Source organism: Phalacrocorax aristotelis, chromosome W (assembly GCF_949628215.1).
Source record: "Phalacrocorax aristotelis chromosome W, bGulAri2.1, whole genome shotgun sequence".
Lineage (NCBI taxonomy): Eukaryota > Metazoa > Chordata > Aves > Suliformes > Phalacrocoracidae > Phalacrocorax > Phalacrocorax aristotelis.
Window position 1 is genome coordinate 6,356,943 of NC_134310.1, and position 25,759 is coordinate 6,382,701.

Consider the following 25,759-nt stretch of genomic DNA (forward strand, 5'->3'; position numbering starts at 1 on the left):
GTTGAGCATGCTCAGCATCCCATTTCCCGCCCATTACTTTTTCCATTTGAAAATGAATAAATGAATACAGAACGTCATTTGAGAGCTGGGTTTTTTAAGCTGGGGCTATAAAGCAAGCACCAGCCAGTGAAAATCTCCCACTTACACTATAAAAGTTGGCAACACACACCTCGTCTCCAAAAAATTGTACCCAAAATCATCCCCAGCCCCAGCCCTGCAGCACGTCCTGGCTTCACGCTGTTGCCTACAACTGTTGTTTTCGTTCTTTTTTTTTGCGCTCTTGGAGGAGTCAGATTTTCCAAGCAGCCTTCTCCAATTTGGTCATTAAAACTTCAGTTTGTCCTTTTTTTTTCTTTTTCTTGGTTTTTTTTTTTTTTTTTTTGGACAGGCTGGCAGCCGGATTGCAGCTTTTCTTAGTTTCTGGAGTGCACGCGTGCGCACACGTACACACATGCACGCATGCGTGTGCACACGCGAAGATTTATGAGTCTCAAAAGATGCTTCATAAAATATTTACAAAGTGGAGCTTCTAGCATGAATGTTTGACTCGGCCACGAGCCATCCACGGCTGTCAGGCCTCTGGGTGGCATGAGGGGGGAATATAAACAGACCTTTTTTTCCATTCCCAAAAAACCACTATAAACCTTTGTGGTTCAAAAGCATTTCAGCTCCTTTTTTTTAATTCCCCTCGTTGTTCCCCGCTGGCTGGTGCCAAGCCTGGCAGAGCAGGGGGCGGCTTGCTGCCTTCGCTCGAGATAGGCTGTTTTGCAAATACATGCAGGAACTTGTACCCACTCTCCCCGTGGACACTAAATATTTTCAGCTTATTTTTAAGTGGAAAAAAAAAAATATCTTACTTTTCTGGACAGACTGGGATGGGGGTAGTGCTTTCAAAGGACACAGATGCAGGCATTTCCCTGCATCAGGGACACTGATGCTCTGAACCTTAAATGCCATAATGCATATTAAACAGGGGTAATGTGTCTTAAGATGCGGTAATATGTGTTAATTTGGGGTAATGTGTGTGTGGGTTCAGTGTGTTAAATGAGGGGTTAATGTGTAGTAACTGGGGCTAAGGTGTGGTGACTGGGGGTAGCACATGCTAAATGGGGGCAACGCACATTTAAAGAGTCAACGTCAGTTAAATAGGGGTAATGTGTGCTAAAATGGGGCTTTCTGTTAAATAAATGTAAATATAGGTTAAAATGGACCTGCTTTTGTCCTCTGCAGAGCTACTGGAAACCAGTAGCAGGGAGGAGGAGCTGGGGTGGGTCGGGCGTGTGTGCAGCAGCAGTGTTGGTGCCAATGCTTCCACTTTCCACAGCTTTGAAACGTGTTTGTGTCCTGAACTTGGCCAGGCTTTCAAATTGCAACATTTCACCCAAAACAACATATTAACCACCATGATCTTCCTAATAAGAAGAGCAACAAAACCCCCGCCAATGCCTGCTGCTGCCTTTGAGATGTGTTCCCTATAAAATAAAATATGTTTCTAACCTCAGCACTGCTTCCAGATGAGTAACTGAAGCTTTTTTTCTGGCTGACCTTATCAAAACCTTGCGTTTTCTTTTTTCTTTTTTTTTTTTTAATTTGTTTTTGCCAGAATTGGCACATCTTTGAGCCAACAGAACTGGAAGCACCTCTACAAGAAGGGGGCAAAGACAATTATTTCTGTGGCTAAACCAGCCCGGACCCACGCAGGCAATGCCCCAGGTCTTGGTGATGACACAAATCATTGCTTTGCATAAATGGAGTTTTGCAGCAGATGAAAATGAAAGAAATGGGGTTCTTTGCAGGTGTGCATGGAGGTTCCTATAGGAGACTGGAAAATAAACCCAAGCTCCCACCATCCTTTGGCCCTCTTTGCTCTCCCAAAACAAAAGCCAAATTTCCTATTTCCCTGGACATCCCCATTCCCAGGCTGGGGACGTAACATCGCTCTGCCATCGCTTACCCATAGGCAGCAGTGAAAGACGATAACCAGAGAAATCAATATAATCCTCCTTTTATTTTCACTTTGTCATGAGTATGTAACAGCATCACACCCGAGTTTATGTTTGTTTAAAAAAAATAATATCATACTGCATTTTTTCCCCCCAACGTTCAGAATAAATGGTAAAAATGTAATAAATGTAAACTGCACTTGGCACCATTTGGATCAATAAATAAAATTAAAAAAAAGAAAGAAAGAGAGAGAAGGAACGCATTACGTAGATGGCACACTATGGTATCTAAATAAATAACATAAGTTACTTCGAATAAATAGAGAATATCTAAAATATAGATGCATTGCATCAACTTCTGCAGATGGTCGGTCAGACCCGACAATACTGGAAGGGAAATGGGTTTATCTGGATGGCGCCGAGCGGAGCCGCGCGCCGGACCATGCGCTCCCACCCTGCTCCCACCGCTGGTGGTGAAACCAGTCTCCCTTTTTTCCTTTTTTTTTTTTATTTTTTTTATCCCCTCTTCTTGGGCCTCAAGTTTGAGGCTATGCCTTGTTAAACCAAGAACGAAAACATGTGGTAGCCCTATTTATGAAGCAAAGAAGGCTGAGGTTTTGAATACCACCAAAAAATAATTTGTGTTGATACATCGGGAAAGTGATTTCTTCCCAGCAAGTTTCTGGACCTGTTTAAATAAGGAACGTTTCCTTTGCCAGTGCTTTCATCCAGTGGAAACAATGCTGTTAGACCCATTTCCCCCTCGCAGATACCAAATCAGGAGTGGGACCATGTCAGCAAATGGGATCCCAACCAATGCGAGTGACGGGTGGATCCGAGCCAGAGCCGGAGCCGCGACGCTTCGGCCGCCTCCTGCGCCGGCCAGCGTTACACAAACACAGGAGCGTACGTATATAGATGTGTATAGTAAAACACAATGAAACATCCCATAACTCATTGTCGGAGAGTCGGGATAACATAACACTCATATTTTGCGCTGTCACAACCACCAGAACAGGTTTAAACATCTCGTGTTTCCAAACCTCTTGATTTTTCCAACACTGTGAAAACACCCTCATCTCCTGGGGAGAGATGCTGCTGCAAACAGCAAAGCTGCAGCAACAGATAGGCAAGCTGCAAAAAAACCCCACCTCTAAACACCCCCCTGACAGATGTTGCACGCTCTTTATTATTATTAACAATAAATAACACATGGGATGATGAGGAAGGAGCCAGATGAGATTTTGCTGTAGCTTTGAGTAGGGAATTTTCCATCCTTTTTTGCCCTTTCTGCATTGTAGACATTCTTCCGGACAGCTCCAGCTCCTATTACAGCAGAGAGGGCTGCAGAAATGGAAAGCATTAAGGAAATATCAGCCTTTCTATTGGAACCACATTTTGATGCCCAGGCGGCAGCGAAGCGGCACAGGACGGCACAGGTTGAGCAACGTTCCTGCAGCGGAGCTGAAAGGGCTTCATGCAGAAGACGGGCCCTGAGTGAGATGCACGAAAGAAGACATGCAAGCAAAAGCCATCCTTTGGCCATGGCCGTGATGCCCCAGCTAACCCCGAGCCCTGGTCAGGGAGTTTTGCAGTTGCAAATCCCAGCTGCAACCCAGCTGCACCCAAAAAAAAATCAGCAGGCGCAGTGTGCTTGGCCGCCACGCCGGCAGCGGCACATGTCAGGCACATCCCCTACACCTCTGCACAGGCTGCTGCTCAGCTGCCGGCAGGGTGAAAGAAAAAAAAGATTAAGAAAAAGATGAATTGGAGCTATTCATGTTGGTTTGCAATATGCATTGCACTGTTTCTTTTTTTCCCCAGCACGCCTGTATTTTTGGAGGTTGCAAGCTGGGTTTGCACTGTGCGTGGGTGCACCTGGGTGTGTTTTGGGCCTGGGGTGCCCAAGCACCCGCTGCCTGCTCCCAAGCCCCCTTGGCTCACTGGTGCTTCAAGCAAGACCCTGGCGAGAGGATGCTCCCCTTTGGCTGGGAGAGCTGGCAGCCCACTCTGCTGGGAGCCTGCAAATCAAGGCACCCTAAATCCCTAGATATTAAAAAAAAATAATTCCCAAACCAGGGTGCAAACAGCTCCTTGGGTAAATGCAACAGCTCTGACATCCCCCAGCCACCTCCTTGGGCTCAGGGTAACATAAGCGGAGGCAACTCTGGGAAGCCCTGCTGCAAATCCTCCTCCCATGGTGCCTGGTCCTGCACTGCTTCTGCAACACCTTACCTTGCTTTATTGCTCTAGTTCCCTTTTTTTTTAAGAGGCTTCTGCAACAAAACTAATTTTAGTTTTATAGTAGTGAGGACTGGAAAGCACCCAAGCCCTTGAGAGTGCAGTTATTATTATTAGGTTTGGGAGCTTTTTTTTTTTTTTTTAAAGTCAGGAGTGAGCCGCGTATCTGCCGTGAGCACAGCGCGGAGCACGCTGACGGCTGCCCAACTACTGTCCCCATCCTGCTCCCACTGCGCTTCCCCCGGCTGCTGTGTGTGAGCCACCTTTTAAATTCCCATCCAAACCCTGCGGTGCAAACTCTCCCTCGTGGTGCTGCAGCACCTTGCAAGGCTGTTTTTGGAGCTCCGTGCACCTGCAGCGTGGCTCAAGTTTGTCTGGTTTCGGCAGTGTTTGCATGCCTGGGGTGCAGGTTTGCCAGCCCTTGCCGGTTCGCCGGCATGTGTGATGCCCCACAGATGGGTTTCACACCCCATGCCCACCGCTGTTTTCTCCTTTTCCCAACAGAGAGGGGAAAGCTCTGTGTTATGAAGTGCAGGCTGCTTTCCCGGGGACGCCGGGTGTGTGGCCAGCCCTGCTGAACGACAGTGTTTATATTGCTTCACTACACGCTAGCTCTGCTCAGCCAAGAGTGGCATTTGGTTGAAAAGCAAGGAAAAACACCCACCAGCCTGGCCCTTTGCAGGGTTTGGGAGTGCTGCTGCTCTCCCACGGGTGGTGCGGGGGGAAGAGCTGTCTCCCATCCCAAACCGACCTGCTCCCCAAATCCTGCAGCAGCATCGCTCAGCTGCTGTGGTCCCCTGTACAAGCTCTCCTCCTCACCACTGCCGCGTTGGGATGGAGGTGCATGGGGTTTTCCCCCGCTCCATTTAGCTGTACCAAGGAGCTGGGACGCCGCTGCGACTGGGGGGCAGCAAGAGGAGTGTTTTCCCTCGCGTTGGTTAATGCCCAGGACATGACACCAATATTCTCATTCTGTTTATGATTTGCTTTTTCTGGGAAGAGGGCCAAGGGGAGAAAACCCATCAATCCCAGGCAACAAATATAGCCTGCCCAGAGAATGCAAAAGTCTGCGGTCTCATTTATTTCTCCGCAGAGTAAACAAGAGTGACACTGCTGTAAATGTGAACCAGAGCCAAACCCCAGGCCTGAGTCCCCTCTCCTGCACGATTCAAGCCCTGCCGAGGTGATGGGCAATACTCACGTGCTGCGGCCGGGAGAGCTGGTCCGGCTTTCAGGGGATGCCGAACCACGATGCTCCTGCCCGCGCTGCAAACCTGGCGGAGGGCGGCGAGCGCCACGGCTTCGCTGCTGGCCTTGTGAGGCTCTGTCACCTCCCCGGCAGTGGCAGGTCTCCAGCCCAGCTGTCCGCGGCGGGGAGGGGACGGGAGGTTAATCCAGTTACTTCAGATTATCGCGAGTTTTAAGAAGAAAAGCCTGGGGCTGCGGGGAGCGAGGCGATGGCAAAGGGGGGACAAGCTGGCATGGGCAGCAGAGCCAGAGCTTTTCCCCTGAGCACAAACCACTGTCGGTGCATCTCTGCTCCCAAACATAGGGATCTGGTGTGCTGAATTGGCCCTGGCAGTGCAGGGACCCCAGCATGGAGGCCACGAAACCCCAGGAAACCCCTGCATAGGGCAGCTACAGACCGCAGGGCTCAGTCCCCGTCCTGGGGCAGCACGGGGCACCTGCAGCTGTCTAATGCACCCTGTGCCTGTAATGCACCCCATAACACACCCAGTACGTGCAGCACACCCTGTCCAGTACCACGCACCACCAGCACCGTGTCATACGCAGCGACACCTGTGCACAAACACACTGCCTGTGCAACACACCCAACACGTAACGCCTGGTGCGTGCAGCGCACCCCGCACCCGTCACCTCTGCTGCGTGTGGCACACCCCGTGCGGGGCACACCTGCTTTGCAACACCCCCTCTGCCGGCAACATGACCTGTACGTGTGACATGTAACGCACCCCGTGCACCCTGAGTGTAGAACGTGACCTGTGCATGTTGCACACCCACTGTCACCCTCCGAGGGGTCTGACAGGGACCCCTGGGCCACCCCTGGAGGGGACAACAGCTGCAAGTGGCTGTCACTGCTCCAACAACCGCAGCCTCCGCCGGTACCGAGAGCCATGTCTCTAGTCCTGTGCAGCGAGCGGGACGGTAACGCAGAGGGACGCACTAGCAGCTCAGTCTCTCCTCCTCCAGCCAGAGGTCTGGGGCCCATCCCTCTCCCCCCCGCCGCAGCCCCCGGTCCCTCTGCCCGGCGGCCAGCGGGGTTTCGGGGCCAGGGCATCGCCTCTCCCGCCTGCCTCTCCTGGGGGGGGCCCCGGCCCTTCACACGCAGCCGCACTCCTTGGCCGAGAGCTCGTTGACGGTGTAGTAGCGGTTGTAGGCGTCCAGGAAGGAGACGTCGTCGTCGTAGGCCAGCGGCCGGCAGCAGGGTCGAGCCCGGACCTTCTCCTTCTTGATCTTCCTCCTGCTCCTCATGCTCTTCAGCGAGAGGTCGTAGCTCCGGATGGCCGCCTCGCAGGTGCCGCTGCAGTAGCGGAAAAGCACCGTCTCGTCCGACTCGTAGCCCAGGCCCAGCTCGCTGACGCTCACCTCCAGCTCCTTCAGGGCGCAGGGTTTGTGGCGGGCGCGGGCGCGCTTTCTGCGGCTGCCTGCCCGGGGGAAGAGCGGCAGCTCGTGGCTGCCCGAGTTCATGGCCTGGCTGTAGCGCTCCACCAGTGCCGAGATCAGCTGCCGGATCTCCCCCTCTGTGTAGCTCTCCAACAAGCTGCTGTCTGCAACAGAAGGGGTGGACGTTAGCGGGTGTCGCCCGGGGGGGATGAACATTCCCCGAGGTGGTGAACGTTCCCCGGAGTGGGGGGTGGTCCCCAGGGGCAAGTGGATGACCCTCTGGCCAGTTGGATGGAGGTCCCTTGGGGTGGGCAGTTGTCTCCCAGGATGGAGGTCCCCCTGGCCAGGTGGATGTCCCCCAGGATGGAGGTCCCTTGCAGCGTGTGGATGTCCCCCAGGATGAAGGTCTCCTGGGGCTGGTGGCTGTCCTCCAGGCTGGAGGTCCCTCATGACAGGTGGGTGTCCACCAGGATTGAGATCCCCTGGCCGGGTGGATGTCCCCCAGCTCGGAGGCCCCCCAGGGTGGTGACTATCCCCTGGTGCTGGCTCCTGGCTCCCTCCATGCCCAGTAGAAATTACAAAAATTGCAAAATTCAGCCCCGCAGCCTGACAACGTGTGGCTGAATGGCAGCGTCTCTCAGAAGCCATCTTTGGGTGTCCATGATGTGCCCAAAGGCTATAAAACCCAAACCCCAAGACCAGAGATCCCCATGGCCTTGGGAGCCCCAGGGTGGGCCATGGCCAAGCCACCCCCAGCCCATGAGGGCAGGAAGGTGGCAGGGTGAAAAAACCCCAAATCCTTCCTTCCCCTTTCCCTCTTCTGCCTTATTTTCTTTTTTGATCCCTACGAGCTCTCCCTTGCCTGGAGCTGTCCCAAGCAGCCCCTTCCACTGTACAACATCAAGTGCGTGCTTAAAAGTCAACTACTTAGGGGGGGAAAAAAGCCCCCACAATTAACTCCTGCCACGCTCATCGTTTCCAGATGGCTGCGGCTGGGGAACGGGGCAGCCGCGCTTCTCCGGCATGGCTGGAAACTGGCACCAGAGTTGGGATATCAAGAGGATGAAGCGCCTGTGGAGAGCGTCTCGGCAGGAATTAAAGATGCCGGTTCTGCTCCTCGGTGGCATACCCCAATGCGCAAAAACAAAAACAAAAAATAAGTGGAAAAACCACCTGATCCTGACGAAGACATGATGCTGCAGAAAAGCCACAATGGGACCGGGGAGAAATGCCAATAACTTTAATATTTGCCCTGTTTCCCTATGGCCTGGGTGGAAGAGCTGCCCCCCAAGGCCCCTAGGCCATCAGCCAACATGCAAACCGTCCCCAGCCGCCACTAGCGTTATCCAAGTCCCTTTGGCCTAACCCTAAAGCCAGGGTTAGTCCAGCTCAGCGCCAGGGGAGGCACAGGAAAGACAGAGGAAAGTGTAATTTGACTACTTGTCATCAATTTTTAAATTTCAACCCAAAAAGAAGTTCTTCTGGTTTGGAATCAAAACAAACATGCTGGAGATTTTCAGCACTCTGCCAGCGTAAAGGGGCGAGCGGTGCTGCAGGGGAAGCTGCTGCCTCCCTGCAGAGTGGAGCCGTTTCCCCTCGTTTTCAGCTCCTGTTTGACATTTTGCATTTGTAAAACCAGTGCAGAAATAAAAGAAAAAAATTTTAAAAAGCCATTTGGAGCTGAAAAAAAGCAGCTCCTTTGCATTAAGATGAGGTATTTGCATTCAGTTTCCCTACGCGGAGAGCTGACGTGCTTGCACCAGGGTTTGGTGCCCAGTGGCTGCATTTTTGCAGGACCCCCAAGCCCTCCCCACTGCGCCCCAGGCTCCTCTTTAAACACTCATAAAGGGGATGCACAGAAGCGAGGGAGGGTGGCGGGGCAAGTAAATGTGGAAAAAACCCGCTGGGCCACGTCGGGCTTTGCTTGCGAGCCAAAAGCCTGGCCCGCTGGGGCTCTGGGGCCGGATCCTGTGGGTGCGGGAGGGACAGTGGCCCCGGGGCAGAGGCGCAGCAGCTTACACTGGGAGAGCAGCGAGCTGTGGCGTTGCAGGGCCCGTGGGGATCTCCGCAGAGCTGCTGGCAGCGAGGAGGAGGAGGAGGAAGATGCCCGTGAGGAAGACAGCGAGGAAGGCAAGGGGCTGTATTTCCGGCTTCCGTTGAACATGTCTCTACAAACTAAAATGGATAACATGGAACTGAGGAGCATCGATGCAATGGCTGCAAACTTCCATACCTTCATCTTAGAGCAAGTCAGAACATTGAAACTCTGCAAAACAGGCAAAACAAATATCCTTATTACGCGGCTTTCCCCTGTGGCCCCCTCTTCCCTTCCCCGTTCCCGTTGCTTGGGCTGGCTGGCTATCTCCTGCGGGACCACCAGCATCCCCTGGGCTCCACCTCATCCCCTCCCGAGACTGGTCTTGTGTTGCAATAGGGAAAGTGAGGCATGGCGATCCGGTGGGCTGCGCTGCAGAGGGGAAATTGACCACAGCAGGCGAGGGTGGCTTGGGGCTGGTGGTGGCAACGGGGACAAGGTGGTGTCCTCAGCCAATCCATCCCCAATAGCGTGCAGCCTGGCTGGGCAGGTGGATATCGATCTCCCCTTGCTCCGGCCACGTTTCCTTGCATGGGGGGGGTTAATATCGCAGTGGGCAGCTGCGAGTAAAGGATAGGCATGTCATGGCAGCCTGTGACACCTCTTTGCCCGGCACATCTCCTCTTTGGGACGTGGCGAGCAGCAGAAGGAGCCTGTGGCTCCATCACCGTCCCCCGTCCTATGCAGAGCTCTGGTGTGGTTTGATGTCCCCGTCCTCTGGTGAGGTGCATGGAGCACTGCGAGTCTGCTCCTGCCACCCTCTCACCCAGATACTCGGCTGGAGCCCGAAACTCTCCCCACTGGCACACTGATGTGGCAGCTCCATCAAAACCAGCTCAAATCATGAAAACCTCAGTAAAAAAATGAACAGGGTGGCTGGACTGTCCCAGTGCGGCTGCAAGGCTTGCGGTGGGATGGGGCACCTCAGCTGCATGGATCATCCGGGGTTGCAGCCCAGCAGCTTCTCAAAGCATAAAAAAAGCCGCGCTGGCATTTCCCTCACAGGCAATCTGGGCCCTTACCTTACGCCATTCAATTTTCTCCATCCAAAGCAAATTGGATCTGGTGGGGTTTTACAGCTGACCCTGCAGCCAGGCAGGGTAGCGGGGAATTGGGTCTGTGCTCCCGTCAGTGGGCTGTCAGCCATTAAATCCCCATCAAAGACAGGCTCTGGAAAGCGGCACGGGCTTGCAGCTGCCTCCTGGCCCCTTTTTTTATTTCAGCTCCTTGCAAACTCCAAACATTTCTCCTTTTTAAATAAATTTTCCACGGGGGAAAAAAAAAAACCCAACCCAACCCCAACTTAGCAATATTTGCCAAATAGAATTTACTTGGGGAAAACTGTTTATTTTAAAACAGAATTTGACAGGTTTGCTTTTACTGTTATTGTAGAAGACAACAAGAAGGGCCGTGAATGCTGCCTCATCGCCAGCAACCCTTTATTTTACAGGATGCGGATAATTGCACATTAACTAACAGTAATTATATGCCCTGTAGGTTACAAGATAATTGTAGAACCCAGCCAGAGTCTAAATATTTTCAACTGGGCTATAAACAATGCCAAGCTAGAAAAAGAATAGTTTCACCATATAAGGAGGTAAGATCATGAAATCCCGCCGGGGTACAAAGCGGCGGAGCTGGCCGAGACACCGCGCCGATAAGCACCGGCGGGAAAACGTGCACCGGGTCGAGAGTTTGCAGCCGGCTGGTGGGGAGCACCGGGAGGGGGACGGTGCCATCCCCGGCTGCTGCCGCTTCTTCTTCCGTGGGGCCAAGGCCAAGCCGGTCTCCCTGTCCTGCAGGCGCGGGGAGGGTGACGGGGGCTGCTGGGTGTGTTTGCAGCTATGTTCATCGCCACAATTAGGTGCATTAAGTTCAAGTTTCTCCTCTGAGATAAAAGCAGGAGCAGGGAACAGGCACCGAAAATGCTCACTGGCATCCAACTGTTCCCAGCAAGGTGGCTGGGATAGGTGCTAAATGGTGAAGGACCAAGAAAATTGCAGTTCATTCTTGAGCAGCTTGCAAAAATGGGGAATGAAGGACTCGTGAAGAAACATCAGCCTCAGGTGAAGCAGACAGCGCGGGCTTTGGAGGTGGGGAAGGGAGCCCTGCTTGCGGTGACACGTTGGACGGCAGCAGTTGGCTGTCTGGGAGGACAAGCAGCTTTCGGGAGATGATGTTTGGGCATTTTGGGAGGTGAACACTGCAGCGGACAACCAGTGATGGGATCACACACAACCTAGAGCTCAACCTTCATCGTCGCCTCCTGAGCTGCTCCCAGGGAGCTCAGCCCCCTTCGCCCCAAGCTGGGGAGGAAAGGACTGCAACGGAGCAAGGCTGTGACACTCGAGCCATCCACCTGAGGAAGGGCCTCTGGCTTATCGCAAGCCCATAAAATTGTAGGAAAGTGGTTTCAGCCTCGCTGCACATCTCGTAAAAAAAGCCTTCTATTTCAGCAGCCAGTAATTTTGGCCCTCGCCCACTCACCGGTGACCTTTCGAAAGACTAAAACCCCAGCTCTGATGTGCAAAACAATAAAAAAAAAAAAAATTCTTCCAGGCTTTGCCTTTGGTTTCTCTTGCTCTAAAAAGCCACAGACCGCATGTGCCAACCTGCAGAGAAAGCTGAAGTTTGGGGTGGGGAGAAAGGAAAAAGACACACACAGAGGAATCCCAGCCGTGACTCACCTGGGATGATGTTCGAGCTGTGCCCTCCCATCTTTCTGGTTTCCATGTATTTTCAACCCACTCCCAGCAACAATAAATAATCACAAGGGGTTTGACATGTGCTCCCCTCTGCCCTCCACTGCAGGGCTCGCCCGCCTCTCTGTTCAGGCAGATCGGGTACAGTCCTGCTGGCTCAGCCCCATCCTGCATCTCCTAAACCTCCCCAGGTGCAGACCGGCACCCAAAGGTGCCCATACCCCCTAATGAGCCACGCACCCTGAGCTGCCCAGAGGTGGTGATTTGCACACGAGCGTGCAAAGCGTTCGCAAGGAGCTGAAATGGGCGAAGCCAGCAGCCGGCGAGACCTGATGACGGCTCCGGCCCTGCTGAGCGGTGCTGGGCTCCTGCGGGGAAGGGCCCCAGGGCCAAACCTTCACACCTCGACTGTTTGCTGGCAATGCCAGGCTGCTGTGAAAAAGTTGCCTATGGCTATTGCTCAGCATCTGGTGGGGCAAGTGTTTAGACAATCATAGACTTATAGGATGGTTTGGGTTGGAAGGGACCTTTAGAGCCCATCCAGTCCAACCCCCCAGCCATGAGCAGGGACATCTTCCCCTAGATCAGGTTGCTCAGAGCCCCGTCCAGCCTGACTTGGAATGGTACCAGGGATGGGGCATCTCCCACCTCTCTGGTCAGCCAGATCTGGTGTTTCACTGCCTTCATTGTGAAAAATTTCTTCCTCATATCAAGGCGGAGGCTGAGTGTTCATGTGTCCAAGTCTTGCTCCCGCTGGCACAGTGAGCCTCCAGCAAGGAAACACCAGGGTCTTCCCAGCCTGGGCCACGCAGTGCTGGGCACGGCTGCTCCTGCATCCTGCTGCTGTTCTTTGCTCCAGTCTCACTGTGGCTACTCTGCAATGCAAAGGTGCGGCCGTCTCCCCGTGTCGCCGGCTCTGGGCTCCGCACGGGCAGGATGGATACCCTCTGTCCCCAGGGCCAGGAGGCAGCCCGGCCACTCACGGCGCCCCGACTGACACACAGACCCAGAAAATTGCCCATTAAAGCCACACCAGTGGCTCATCCCTCTTGCTCAAAGCAATTTCATAAAACGGAGAGTGCCTTGAATGGGTGGGGATGGGGTTTGGCTGCAGGCAGAGGGGGGCAGCTGAAATGCCAGGCAGGCGGGGAACAAAGTTGCTCCAGCTTTGCCCCCTTTTTCTGGAGGGGATGGTGGAATCCAGCAAAGCCCAGGCTTTGGGGTGCCGGAGGAGCTGTAGGTGCAAAAACGTGGGTGTAAGGGTGTGCCAAGGGACTGACGAGGAGCGTAGGGGCAGGACGGCTCGCAGAGTCTCACCCAAGGATGCCTGGTCCTCGCACAGCCTCCTCTGCCAGCAAAAATTCCCTCTTGTCACAGGGCAAATAGGCAAGTACACTGTGCTGGGCACCCTGCTTGGCTCTCACCATGCGTCTCTGAGAGCCAAAACCCACGGAGCAGCTTTACAAGTCACCCTCTGCCACAGGCCGTGCCTGTGCATTTACTCCAGCCCCAAAACACATCCCCTGAAACCACACCACAGCCATTTATGGGGCTGCGCCCGGGTTTGCTGCCAGGGGGCTTTCGGGCCGAGTCCTGCTGGGGTCTGGGTGCTCGCAGCCACATTACATCCCAGAGAGGATCCCTGGGTTCCTCCCTGGCTTGATGAAAGGCCAAAGCCTGTGCTCAGCTTTTCTTCTGGAGAACAGCCCAAAAGCTCCCTATTTTCCTGTGTTCTCCTGATAATCCATTAATGCGATCACAACCTTTTAGCCATGCCGTGCCTGCTGCCAAGCAGGAAACTCAATGCTGCAGAAGACGACCCTTCTCTGCTAGACAGCCCCCAAACCATCCCCATTTCGCACGAGCCCAGCACTAAAACTGCTCCGGCATGAAGCCTTTGCTCCCACAGCCTCCTCTTCCGTCACCCGCCCCGCTCTCATCCCCGCTGCAACTGGCTCCTGCTGGGGGTCGCTGCTTTCCAGGCAGAGGGAAAACTACTCCGTCTCCTGAAGAACTGGAAATCTTAAGGAAAAAGAGCAAATAGGAGCACAGGCAACTCCCACCGCTTAGTCTGGAGGGAACAAGCTGATTATCTTGGCTCCTTCTGCCGCTGCAGATCCTCCCCAAAAACCCTTCACGAGCTCCTTGCGCCTCTCGTCTTTATTTTCAAAGGGGATCCAACAAATCCTCCCCACAGCCCTAAGTAAACTTTTCCAAGGCTTGATTACTCTCACTGCTCAGAAAAAAAATAAGAAGTCAAATCAATCAAACCATATTTCTATTTTTCTTTGCTTCAGCTCCCGAGTGTCGGCATTTCCGCTGCCTTTTCCTGCTAAATGAAAAAGCAGCAATCCCCTCCCGCAGACGCATCACCTTCGCTCACAAAAACAGAGCGTTCTGGGCTTCTTGGACTTCCCTCATTTTTCACGCTCTTGGTTTTTCTCATAGCAGTTTTTTTTCTAAGCCAGTTCCCATTTTTCAAGTAGATTTGTAGGACTTGTTTCCAATATCCACTGACTCCTTAAGGCCTCAGCTCCTGGAGTCATGTGATGAAGGGGGAAAAGCAGAGTTTTATTCTTTTACCCTAAATCCTCCTTGCTGGAGGGGGAAGGAGGACATGAGAAAACTTTCACTCCTGATGCTTCGAAGTCCAGAAAGCAGAGAACCCAAAAGACATTATAATATAAGTGTGTCATAAATTTTCAGTCGATTCATGCTTCCGGGCATTGATTCATTATTTTCAAGCGCTCGGCCTCAGCCACACCGCAAGAATGGATGAGGCCACAGAGTGGCCGAGGTTTTTTTGGCAACGTGAAACACTTGGAAAGATGAAGGCCTCGACGGGACATCAGAGAGAGCTTCCACCTGCCACACACTGTTTATTTTAGTGCCTTACATGGGAGCCAAGCTGCTTTGAAATCCCGGCTCCTCATGACTCACCCTGCAGGAATCAAACAATTTCCATCCAGGCCCACAGTGAAGCAGCTCCAGGGGCTGCTGAAAAGCAGCTCCTCCAGCAGCAGCCTCCGGCTCAATGCCTGGTCCCGCTCGGAGGATGGTCGGCCGGTGCTGGAGGGGATGGAGGTGGTGGAGACAACCTTCCACCAAACTTATCCCAAGCTCCTGACATGCTTTTTGGGGAACTGAACCCCCCGCAAAGGGCATCGGTGTGTCTGACACCCCTGATGGGGGTGGATGCTGCACTGAGAGCACCAGCACCTGCAGCGGGATGGTCAATGCCCCAGGGTCAAACCAACCCCAAAATGGCAAAACTAGCCCCAAAACAGGGAGTGTTGAAAGGAAAAAAGCCCCAGACCTTGATCTGAGTTGAACCATTGGATTTTCCTGTTCTTTTGACAGCAAGTGGGTGCGTACAGGAGGGGAAGAAACACAATGTCCCCATCTCCAGCTCCGCTCTGGAGGCTGCTCTGGGGACACAGAGTGCCACCATCTAGCGCAGACTTGGCTGGCGCCACGGGGCACCCACGTCCTTGCCAGCAGCTCTCCCACCTGGGCATGGCAGCACAGCCCCGCGCTTTGAATGCCAAAAGGCAGTGACAGCCACGGTGCTGCCCTGCGGCGGCCCTGCAACGTTGGCTCATCCCTGCGCTGCTTCTTCCCCTTCCCTGCCCTCCCCTCTCCCCTGTAAGCAAAACCGGAGCCGAGCATGGGACACATGGTTCTGTTTTGCCTAAGTGAAAACCAGCCCAACGTGAGAAACTCCAAAGCTTTTCCCGCAGCCCCAGCTTCCCCCCCATCCCCTCCCAAAGGGCCGACCACAAACAAGCCAGACCCTTGTCCCTGGGCTCCCGCTGCAGCCCGGCTCCTCTGGGAAAGCCTTTAGGGGCGACTGCCAAAGCCCCTCCCGGCTGCAGCCGCTGAGCACGGCCCCGGCAAGGAAACGGCAGCAGCGGAGCCGGTCCTGGACCCACGGGATGGCGAAGGGGGAGAAGGGGCCGCAACTGGGTGGGGGGAGAATCAGCGTTCCCGGTGGTGTGGGGAGCCCCTCAGCCGAACACACCAACCAGCGGCAAGCTGCACCGTTCCCACGCTAACATGACATTTACATTCGGGCTGAATTATGGCGGGTGGGTTTACATCTCTCCAAACAGCTGGGCAAAAAAAAAACAACCACCCCCACCATCACAATAAAAATAATACAAAAAATAAGTCCTCGCCAAGCCTGTGCGATACAGCTGAAGGATTTGCTAGGGGCATGGGTGCCCTGCGGTGCTGCGGGCAGTGCTGGGGGTGATGGCCATGCCGTGCTCCAGGTTGTGGCTGGAGAAGGAAGATTTCATGGCTTTGCCATGGCTGGGATGCTGTGTCTCAACACGAGCAGCAATGCTGGGGCGCAGCCTTCCAGCCCTGCTAAGCTGCACCCAAGTAGTTGCCATCAGATGGAGCAGCCCCGCTCTTGGCCCCATCCATATTCCCACCATTCCCCTCATTTCAGACTTCGGGGAGCCAAACCAGCTCGAAGGCAGTCAGGCTGAGCACTGGAGGTGGCAGGAAATTCACATACATTAACTCATCCACGCCACACATGCATCCTGCATCCCACGGCACCTCCAGCGGTGTGCCTCACCGAAGGGCATCACCTCCCCGTGGGCCGTAGAGCTGGGAGTGAGCAGGCACAGGACCCCCCGCAGCCCCCACCGCACTGCCAGAGCCCCGCGCCAAGGAGGACATGCCCTGTCCTGTGTCCCTGAGCCGGGGAAGCCCATGCGCTGATGGGAACTGAGCAGATGCTGCCAGTGAGGGGGTTTGGGAGCTCCTCCAGAAGGTGATGGAGCGCAGGGGATGTGCCATGGCCAAGGGGCACCTTGAAGCGCATGGCGGATGACACCACCCTGCCACCCCCTGATTGCTGGATTGCACGGAGAGAAGCCAAAATCACCACGACGGCAAAGCCAGCGCCAGTGCCCTGTGCAGTGCCTGGCACCGCTCCACGCCAGTGCCCCCAAACCAGAAACCCTGGGGCCACGCTCACCTTCCCCCGGCCCACCCTGGAGCAGAGCCAGCCCTGCTCAGACCCATTTTGGGGCTGAACTCCTCCAAGGAGCCCTCGCGAGGCAGATGCCGGTATGGTGCCGGCTGATCTCACCGTCTCCTGTCCCTCCCGTGGGATTTCTGCTCTCCCCGTCCAGCGAGTGCCCCGGCACGGCACGGGGCTGCAGGGAGGCAGGCGGCCTCGCGGGACACATCCGCACCCAGGGAGGAAGCGCCGGCGCCTTTGATGCCTTCCCCGGAGGTCCCACGCGGGCTTTCATGTCATTAATTAACAGGGGATACGCAGCGGGTGCCCGGCGGGGAGGAATCCCGCCGCAGACGCAGACCTGAGCGTGGCAGCACGGTGATTTCTGCCGCGGTGTCCTGCCACGTCCCCCCGTTGGGGCCAGCTCAGTCCCAGCTGGGCTTGGCTGATCCCTGCGAGGGCAAATAAAGATGCCGCTTTCCCTCCAGCCTCAGCTACCCTAGTCTCCCACCCTGCCGATTCCGTCCTTGCCGCTCTCTCCGTCGCTCGCTGGGGCACATCGGAGGCAGATATGCAGCTGCAATATAAATCAGCATTTTTTTTTTTTTAAAAAAAAAGCCGTTTAAATGCAGCATGACTCACTGCAGCGTTCACCCTGCCCAGACAGCTCAGGGACACCCTGGTGGTGCCTGCACGGAGATCTGGAGGGCACCTGGCCAAGACCTGCACCCCAGCACCCCTCACTCCCCCCAGTTCTGCAAAAAAAGTCATTGAAAACATGACATTTTGGAGATCTCTATTCCTCTTCTGAGCTAAAAATCAGCCAAAGTGTTTAAAAAATCCTAGCTGGTTGTACGTGGGTGGCGTGGTCCCCAGCCTGTGGTTTCCAGCACGTGGTGGTCCCCAGCCCCGCGCCGCGTGGCCCTGCTGACCCTGACGAGCTGTGACTGCTTCGCCCAGGTCAGCAAGGCTACAGCAACCCCAAACCTTTATAAACCGATCCTGCTGGTTCTAAGCAGCAGCAAGAGCCACCCTTTATGATGAGAGAGTAAGAGATGAGTAATTAGAGATAAAATTATGAGAAATTGCTTCAGGAGCGTATCACTCAGTGCATCAGCTGGAGCACAGAGTGTGGCTCAAAGCACGACATGAAATAACACCGTAATGGGGAATGAGGTGACAATAAAAACTGAAATAATCCCCACTGATGCAGCAAAATCCCTGTGAAAATGGCCATTTGCTGATGGGCAGAGAAAATAAAATACATAATTTGAAATCCCACCAACCCAAGGACGGTTTCTGTAGCCTTGCAGGAAATCAGGGATAACTCCAGCCAGAAAACGAAAAGCAAGAATCCCCAGTGCCGGGCACCCATGGGTGCTGCTGTGCCGGCAAACAGCAGCCTCATCCACCACTCAACACCGTCTCTCCAGCCCAAAATTTCCCATTCATGCTGAAACCTGAAGGCTGAACATAAATTTTTCTTTTTTTTCCTGGAGTGACAAACTGCCCCCCCACACACTAAATAACCGCGCGATGCCAAGAAGAGGTGGTTTGTCGGAGGAAACTAATTACTGTGGCTTGTTTGAACAATCCCAGTGCCTCGGGAAATAGGGTTAAAAGCTTAAATTTTGGCAGCGAGACGGAGCCCAGGCCCCAGATGTGCTTTCCTCTGGGCTGGTTTTGACACTGCTGGTTATCTGTGAGCTGCCACGGCTGCGCTGGCGGCAAAATCTTTTTTCCTGAGAAAGAAAAAGCCCTCGGTGGGATCCAGGAGGGAAAAACATGACAGAGGCAGGAGGGCAAGAGGGCTGCCATAAAAACTTCACCTCTTCCCACACAGCAGCTTTGGCCACTTTCACCTTCCCTGTTTTTGTACTGTGCTGCAGCGTGCCTCAGTTTCCCCTTTGCAAAAATGCCCTGGGAGCACAACAGCTCTTGAAGGACCCCATGTATTAATTCCCTGTTTTTCCAGGGCACATGCATTTTTCCAGGGAGCAGAGTGGCCATCTCTGGCTTTTCCATGTGTCTCTGGTGGGCTGGTGTGGTCCTTCAGCTCCCACCTCAAAAACTCCCGCTCTCATCCCCAGAGAAACAGACCCTGCGCCAGCTCAGCATCCCCGCCGGCAGGGCAGGCTGAGCCAGAAACGAGCCGTGCCGGGGGCAGGACAGAGGGTTACAGCCCCTGGGTGCCCCACGAGGGATGAGCACCCATCTGCACCCCTCAACAGCATCCCGACCACAGAAGCGCAGGTGATGCCGACGCCATCTCCAGCCAGGCAGTGGGAAATCCCCAGTATCCCCACTTCCCTTTTCCCTATATATATTTAATTTCTTTTTGCACAGAAAGACCCAGCTTGTCAAGGCGCCCGCCGGGGATTACAGCGCTTTGCTAAGGGCAGAGAGACCCAAGAGAGGTTTGCAAATCCAATTTGCACTAAACCCTTCCAGAGGGTTTTGGACAGTGCACAGACTAATATCCCATTAGCATTTACTGTCCGACTCCAGCAGCAACTGCCGACATATTGAACCACTTAGCGCTGCTCCAGAGCGAACAGATGAGAAATTCCTCCTGAGACAGCAACAGCAGTGGACTGGGAATGGAGATTTTTGGGTGGAGGAAGTTCAAAACCGGGAGATGCTTGGGATAAAGAGGGCTGGAGGGCCTCCAGAAGGCAGTGGGGCAGAGTCACCTGGACCTTTGGACGCAGAGATGCTGATATGGTGTTGCAGCATCATGCTGATGCAGACTGTCAAGTCCCCTGAGCTTTCCTGTCGCTGTGGGGAAAACGCGCTTGGGATGTCCTCAGGGACCAGAGGCTTTCTGCAGGGAAAAGCCATGCAGCTTCCCCCCCCAAAAAAAAGCAAATTTTTGCCTCCTGAGCCCTCTGATTGCACCCTGGTCATCGGTGTGTGGGAGAGCTGCGGCGACGCTGCCCTTCCCCGCCCAGCTGCCATCTCCTGTGACTCCAGTTTGGTCCCGATCGAGCTTGTGGATAAGAGAGATTGGGAGCGTTTTTCCTGCCCCCAGCCGACGGCATGGTGCTCCCTGCGCTGCCATAAAATGTTATTTGCAACCGGAGCGTGGCCTCGCAAATCCTGCCCACGCTCCTGCGGAGGAGCTGACACTGGCCGCGAGGTGAGGGCAGGACCGCAGGGCGACGTACGAAGGGACGACCTGCCCCTTTTCTGCCAGTTTTCCACCTTTCCCAGCCCAGCTGCTCTAGCGGGACCCGCCAGCGCTGCTCGGAGCAACAGGAAATTAAAGAAAGCGCTGCTGGAAGATAATGGTGTGGCTGGAGGAAGAGCTGCAGCAAGAAGATGGATTGCTGCACATCTCTCTCGCTGCCTGCGGGAGCCGAGCCAGCAGGCACAGCCAAGCCCTACACCCCACTGCTGTCCCCGTCCCCGGGGGGAGCCCCGGGCTGGTGTGCTGATGGCACCTCTCCTCCATTGCCCGTGGGTGGTGCTGCCCATCCCACCACAGCTCCTGAGCCTGCACTTGGGGATGGCAAGGATCAATCATCCCCAGAGCCGCTCTTGGAGACAGGTGGGGGGCCAGGCCCCCTCTCCTCCCCATCAGTCCTCTGCCAGGGAGATCCTACCGCAAGCGATGCTTTGCCAGGGCACAGCGGGGCATCACCGTCCCTTCACACCTATGTGTCCTCTCTCCACCCATGCTCAGAGGGCTCATGCCACCCAAATCCTGGCCAGGAAATCCTTCCAGCCTCTCATTCCCTCCCCCCATGCCCCCAGGCTTGGGGCACTAAGCAGGCCCCCAGGTTCGGGGCAGCAGGGCGATATCGCTGGCACTCAGCCCGGCTCGGCGGAGCGCTGCTGCCAGCGGCTGCCTCCCGCGTCCTCCTGCCACGTGTGGCGGCTCCGCCACTGGCACTGTCCCGCACAGATGGCTCTGTGGAGCTGCTAAGCCTCAAAAATGTGCTCTTAATAAGCCAGCACCACGTAACGAAGACAGCAGCTTCCCTATTAAGTCAGAGGCGAGCCTCTCCTCGGGGACACCCTGGAGGGATGGGACTGGTGTCCCTGGGTGGGATGCAGCACCTGCTTGAGGGGATGAAGGTGTTTTGGTTCATACCCAAGGTTTTGGCTGGCTGTGGTCCCCCTGTGTTGCACAAGGGCATGGCATCCCTGCCTGTCATGGGGAGGCAGCAGAGAGGGAAAACCCCAGGGAAAACCCAAAAGGCTGCTCCAGCACCTTGCTGGGACCATCCTCTGCCCTTTCCTCCCAGCACAGTTCTGCTGGCTGTAGCCCAGAGCTGCTCAGGGACCACAGGCACTGGGATGGACCCCACAGGGATTTGGGATTTTGACTTGCAGCCCCGTGGTCAGTGGCACAGGGATGAGCTGCCCCTGCTCTGCTCTGGGACCCCACCACAAGGCTGCCTGGGGCAGCAGGACTGGGAGGTCTGTCCTGTTTTATGGTGCCAAGAGGTCCTCAGCCACCAGCAGCCATCACAAAGTCTGGTGTTTTATAGAGGAAGGTCAGGGAGCAACAACAGCCAGCGATAAATACACCCCCTGCTCCCAGCCAGCTCCATCAAAGCACAGCCAAAACCAACATTATTAAAGGCAAAAAAGCCACCAAAAGCCATGCAGAAGCCCATGGCCTGGTCAGCAATGCAACCGCTCGCTGCTTTTGTAAACAGCTCTGCCATCACGAGCGAGACCCAGAGATGACAGATGGGGCAAAAGCGGTTCTTACCGCCAGGACTCAATCAAAAGGTGTTTGTTGAAGCCCGGCTGCCCCTGGAGCTGCCATGGCCTGGAGACATCAGTGGTGGTGGGCTGCCAGCCCTCCCCAGTCTCTGAGAGCCCCCAGTAACGGCTGTTTGCTCCATCCATCCATCCATCCATCCATCCATCCATCCATCCATCCATCCCCAGATTCCTGCCCTATTTGCTTGCTTTAAATAGGCTTTGAAAATTGGCATCCATTTGGTTCCTCTGGGGACACGTTTTTCTGCCTGGGAAGGACTAGGGGTGGGCTTACAATCACCTCACCCCTCTGCCATGGTCTGCGAAAAAACAGGCCAAGATGAAATCGAGGGGCTCCCTAAAGCCTGGAGCCCTGCTATAGCCAACCCTGCAAGCCCAGACCCTGCTCACGAATGATCTCCTTGCTTACCATCAGGCATCACCCAGGGGAGCTCACAGACGGAATTTATTGCCCTGCCCGAAGCACCACACAGCCAGGTCCCTGCGCTGCAAAAAAAGCTGCAGAAATAGAGGAAAATGCAACTCCTGCCTTGGATTACTGCAGCCTGGGAATGATGCTAAAGGAAGAACTTCCCCTCCTGGGACATCTGCTGTGCCAGGGCCGTGCAGAGACAGCAGCCTTGCAGAGCGCTGCCTTCCCTCAGCGATGGCCGGGCAGGGCTCCCCTGCCTCCCTCCTGGCAGCCACCATCCATCCCCTTATACGCTTGGTTTGGACAAAGTTCAAAGGAAACCTCTTCTGCTGGGCGGGGGGGGGGGGTAATTTCCATCAAAATCAAAACACTCCACAAAAACCAGCGTTGATGTGACTGACATTTCTTATTAGGGGACTGACCATGCTGGCAACTCGGCCTTTGAACAGCTGCGGAAAGAAATGCTTCAAGAACAACGTGGTGGCAAATAGATTGTTTCAATTTAGCTCTTTCGATGTTGAGTTACAAAGTGAGCCCGTTTCGGGTTTCGTGACGAAGAAGCGATGGGAACGAAACTGCTTGTGGCATTTCCCTTCCCAGGGTGATTGCAGAGGGCGTAGCTTTGTTCCTACGCTCTCAGGATGCTCCTTCACACGAGAGCATCTCTGCACCACGCCTGGCGCAACCAGGAGGGAGCAAGTTTGGGTTTCTCTTCCTCTCCTCCAAGTCTAACGGGGAAAGACTACTCCAAACTGGCCAAATCCCAGAAAAAGCTGGGTTGGGTGGGATTTCTCCAGTCCAGCCAGCTAACAGCGCAGCCAGAGCAGATGGCTCACCCTGACCGAGGGACGGGTCTGTCTCATGGCTACGGCAGCACTCTTGGGGTACCAAGTGATCCCTGGCATGGTGGGAGTAGAGAGGCCGGATGGTATCTGTGTCCTCACCCCCTCCCTACGCATGCTGAGCCCTGGGAGCCGCTGGAGCTGCACCACATGCTGCTGCCCTGGCCAGGCTTAGCAAGGGTCCTGGAAGTGGGATTGTGCACATGTGCTTTAGCTTAGACCAGCAAAGAAATTGCCTGCGGCACCAGGGGAAAAAAAACCCCACACCAGTAAAACACTCAGCAGCCCTGAGCTGCGCTACTGCACTTCCTGCACGGGGCACCCACGCAGGGCCCCTCCACCCTCCCTCCTCCCAGCATCTCCCCCTCCGCCGGGGCTCAGCCCCGCTGGGTACTGCGAGATGCTCTGTAGGAAGGGGCTGACATCAATAGGCTCTTTGTGACCCCTCCAAGCCCACCCCTGCATGGGCATGCCGTGGCTCCACATGTCCCAGGACGGGGCTCTCCTGGATCGGAACCAGCCTGCCCTGCATGCTGAATGCCAACGCACCAGGCACGTGCATGGCACGCTGCGCTGGGGACAGCCAAGGGGATGCCTGCTCTGGCCATGCTACCACTGAGCTGTGTTTAGGACCAGAGGAAAGGTACCTTGACCTTAAAAAGTGGATACTGCAAATCTTAAATCCTCCCTTGCAGTCTCCCAAAGGTGGAAATCAACTTTAAAAGCATACCCTGAAGCCCCTGAGCCTGGCATGGCCATAGGAGAGCAGCCCAGTGGCAGCCCTAGGAGGGGCATTTCACTGGGAGAGCAGGGAGATGGCTGAGCAGAGAGCTGTGATTCACATCTGCAACGTGGGAGGGCACCCAGTGCAGCCACAGCCAGGCCTGCTCCAGTGCCCAGCACCACCCAGCCACCCCTCGGCACGGGCACCCAGGGGTGCCCACCTCCCAGGGAGAAGGGACACCGGGAGCAGTCCCAGACCTGCATGTCCCCCCTGGCTGTGGCACAGCAGACCGGACCAGCCTCTCTTATTTACAGCCCAGGGGCTGGATGCCACAGGGCCTGGAAGGTGCTGGGCTCTCCTCTTGCTCTTCCAAATCCCGTGGCCGTGCAGCCCAGGAGGAGCCTAGCCCCGGTGCTGAATCCTGCTGCCGAGTAGCTGTGACCATGCACAGGCTGACTGCAAAGCAGAAGAGACAGCCTGGCATCCCGCCTTGGGCACAGCATCGCTAGCTCTGCTTTGCAACCCGGAGTCAGTGCCGCCATGGGTAGGTTTCAGTCTGAACCAGAGGCCCAGTTTAAACCAGCAGCTAGAAACCCGAAAACAAGTGCTCAAGCCTCCTAAAATCTGGCACAGAGTTCAAGATTTTCCCCTTCCCTGCTCGATTTCTTTGCCCTCTGTCACGCAGCATCTCAGCCGCTTCCACCGTTAGGTCTAGGAGCACCCACAAACGTGGGAGCCTGAATTTGGGATCCACAAATGACCTGGGACTTCAGCACACATCCATGACTCACACGCCACTTCTGACAGCCATCAGTCCCTTCTCCCGCTGCGATAAACCATGCCCTCGACCCAGCGCCTAATTGTGGATTGGCTCCCGGAGCAACGATAGGATTTAAATCAGTGCTGGCTACAAGCTACCATATATGTGCAATAAAGACACCCGAGGTCTAGGTTGTTTTTTTAAAGCCTTCGTACAGACTGCAGCAAGAGTGGGAAATTCCCTCCCTCGACGCCGGGGTGAAATTCGCCTCCCAGCCCCTGCAAAGCTCTGGATAAAAGCTCTGGATATGGTTACCACAGCTCGGCGGCGGCTGAAAGCTGGCGGCTAGAGCCGGGAGAAGGTGACGGGGTTGCAGATGCAGACGGAGCCCAGCCGTAGATCCTTCCGTTTCTTAAACTAATATTTAGACAGGACGCATTTCCCCACCCCACACCCCCCCCTCCCGCGAACAAGCTGCACCCTCAGCCGTCCCTCGCCGTGTTTGTGCTCCTGCGTGGCGGGACGCTCTCCAAGTATGAAGCAAACTCCTCCGGCAGCCGCAAAGGCCGCCCCGGCACCGGGCGGCCGGGAGCCGGATCCTGGCTCTCCCCCCTCCTCGCATCCTCCCAGGAAGCCCAAAGGACCCGATTCTGCCCCGTTCGCGGGGTGACACCGTCCGACCCCGCCGGCCCAAGGAGGGGGGAATAAAAAGCGGCGAAGTCCGGGGTCGGGCACCGCGCTCGGCCGGGTCCCGCCGGGGGATGGGGGGCTCAGCCCGCACCCCCGGAGCCGTGCCCCGGCCCCGCACCGCCGGGCAAGGGGCAGGATGGGGCTCGGGCAGGTGCTGGGGCCGCCCCGGGGCTTACCTGGACGGCGGAGCCGGTGCGCGGCGCTCAGCGGCGGCTCCGTGCCGGGGCCGGGACACTCGTGGGGCCGGGGGCCGCCATGGGCGAGCGGCGGAGCGGCTCGGCAGGGCCCCACTCTGGCTCGGCTCGGCAGGGCTCGGGTCTGGCTCGGCTCGGGTCTGCCACGGCTCGGCTCAGTTCGGTTCGGCACGGCTCTGCTCGGCAGGGCTCAGGTCTGGCTCGGCTCGGGTCTGGCACGGCTCGGCTCGGCAGGGCTCGGCTCTGGCACGGCTCGGCTGGAGCACGGCTCGGCACGGCGGGGGGGCTCGGCCACCGCCTCCTCCCCGCGGCGGGGGCGGGTTTGGAGCCGGCCGGTTCCCCCGCCCCGCCCGGGCCCGCCTCCGCCCGGTCCCGAGCCGGGCTGCGTTCCGGTGCCGCTGTCGGTGCTGTCCCGGTGCCGCCGCCGCCCGCAGCTCCCCCGAAGGAGGCACCGGCCGCCTCTCGCACCGGAGCCGATGGGGTCCGCCCGGTCCCGCCCCGCCCGGCCCCGCCCGGGCGCAGCCAGACCCCCGGTCCTGCCCCGGACCCCCGGGGTTACCACTCCGGACCCCCCGGTCCTGCCCCCCGCATGGCCCCGCTCCCCCAGTTCCCCGCTCCCGGATCCCCGGTGCTCCCCCTAGACCAGGTGCCCGAGCCCTGGCTCACGGGGGGCTGTGCGGGCCGGGGGCTCCGACCCGCCGGGAAGGCACTGACCACGCACGGCTTACCGCGGGAAGCCACCAGCCCGGTCCCGGTGTTCAAACCTCCCCTTGCAGCGGTACCCAAACCCCCGGCCGCAGGGCACATCCCTCCCCA

The 25,759-nt window shown here is 56.1% G+C and overlaps 1 protein-coding gene across 3 annotated transcripts; it reads right to left on the bottom strand.

Annotated features, from left to right (window-relative positions):
* Positions 1 to 1,989: 1,989 nt before the first annotated feature.
* NRTN (neurturin) lies at positions 1,990 to 25,010 on the bottom strand. Of its 3 annotated transcripts, none has more exons than XM_075077113.1 (3): positions 24,926 to 25,010; positions 8,829 to 8,984; positions 1,990 to 6,973 (listed from the first exon to the last, which is right to left on the bottom strand). In XM_075077113.1, exons 2-3 carry the CDS (start codon positions 8,971 to 8,973, stop codon positions 6,525 to 6,527), a joined length of 594 nt encoding a protein of 197 aa, XP_074933214.1. In that variant the 5' UTR covers positions 8,974 to 8,984; positions 24,926 to 25,010; the 3' UTR covers positions 1,990 to 6,524. The 3 variants fall into 3 exon arrangements, with proteins under 3 accessions (XP_074933214.1, XP_074933213.1, XP_074933212.1); XM_075077112.1 differs by having other exon boundaries at positions 8,829 to 9,075; positions 24,926 to 25,009; XM_075077111.1 differs by lacking the exon at positions 24,926 to 25,010 and having other exon boundaries at positions 8,829 to 15,212.
* Between the last annotated feature and the right edge of the window lie 749 nt (positions 25,011 to 25,759).

What these genes read in the sequence shown, in the direction of transcription:
- NRTN (XM_075077111.1), bottom strand. Translation starts at nt 9,192, where the DNA reads ATGCTGGTGGTCCCGCAGGAGATAGCCAGCCAGCCCAAGCAACGGGAA. An exon ending in CAGCTCGCTGCTCTCCCAGT is followed by an intron (nt 6,974 to 8,828) that starts GTAAGCTGCTGC and finishes CTTCTGTTGCAG; the next exon opens with ACAGCAGCTTGTTGGAGAGC.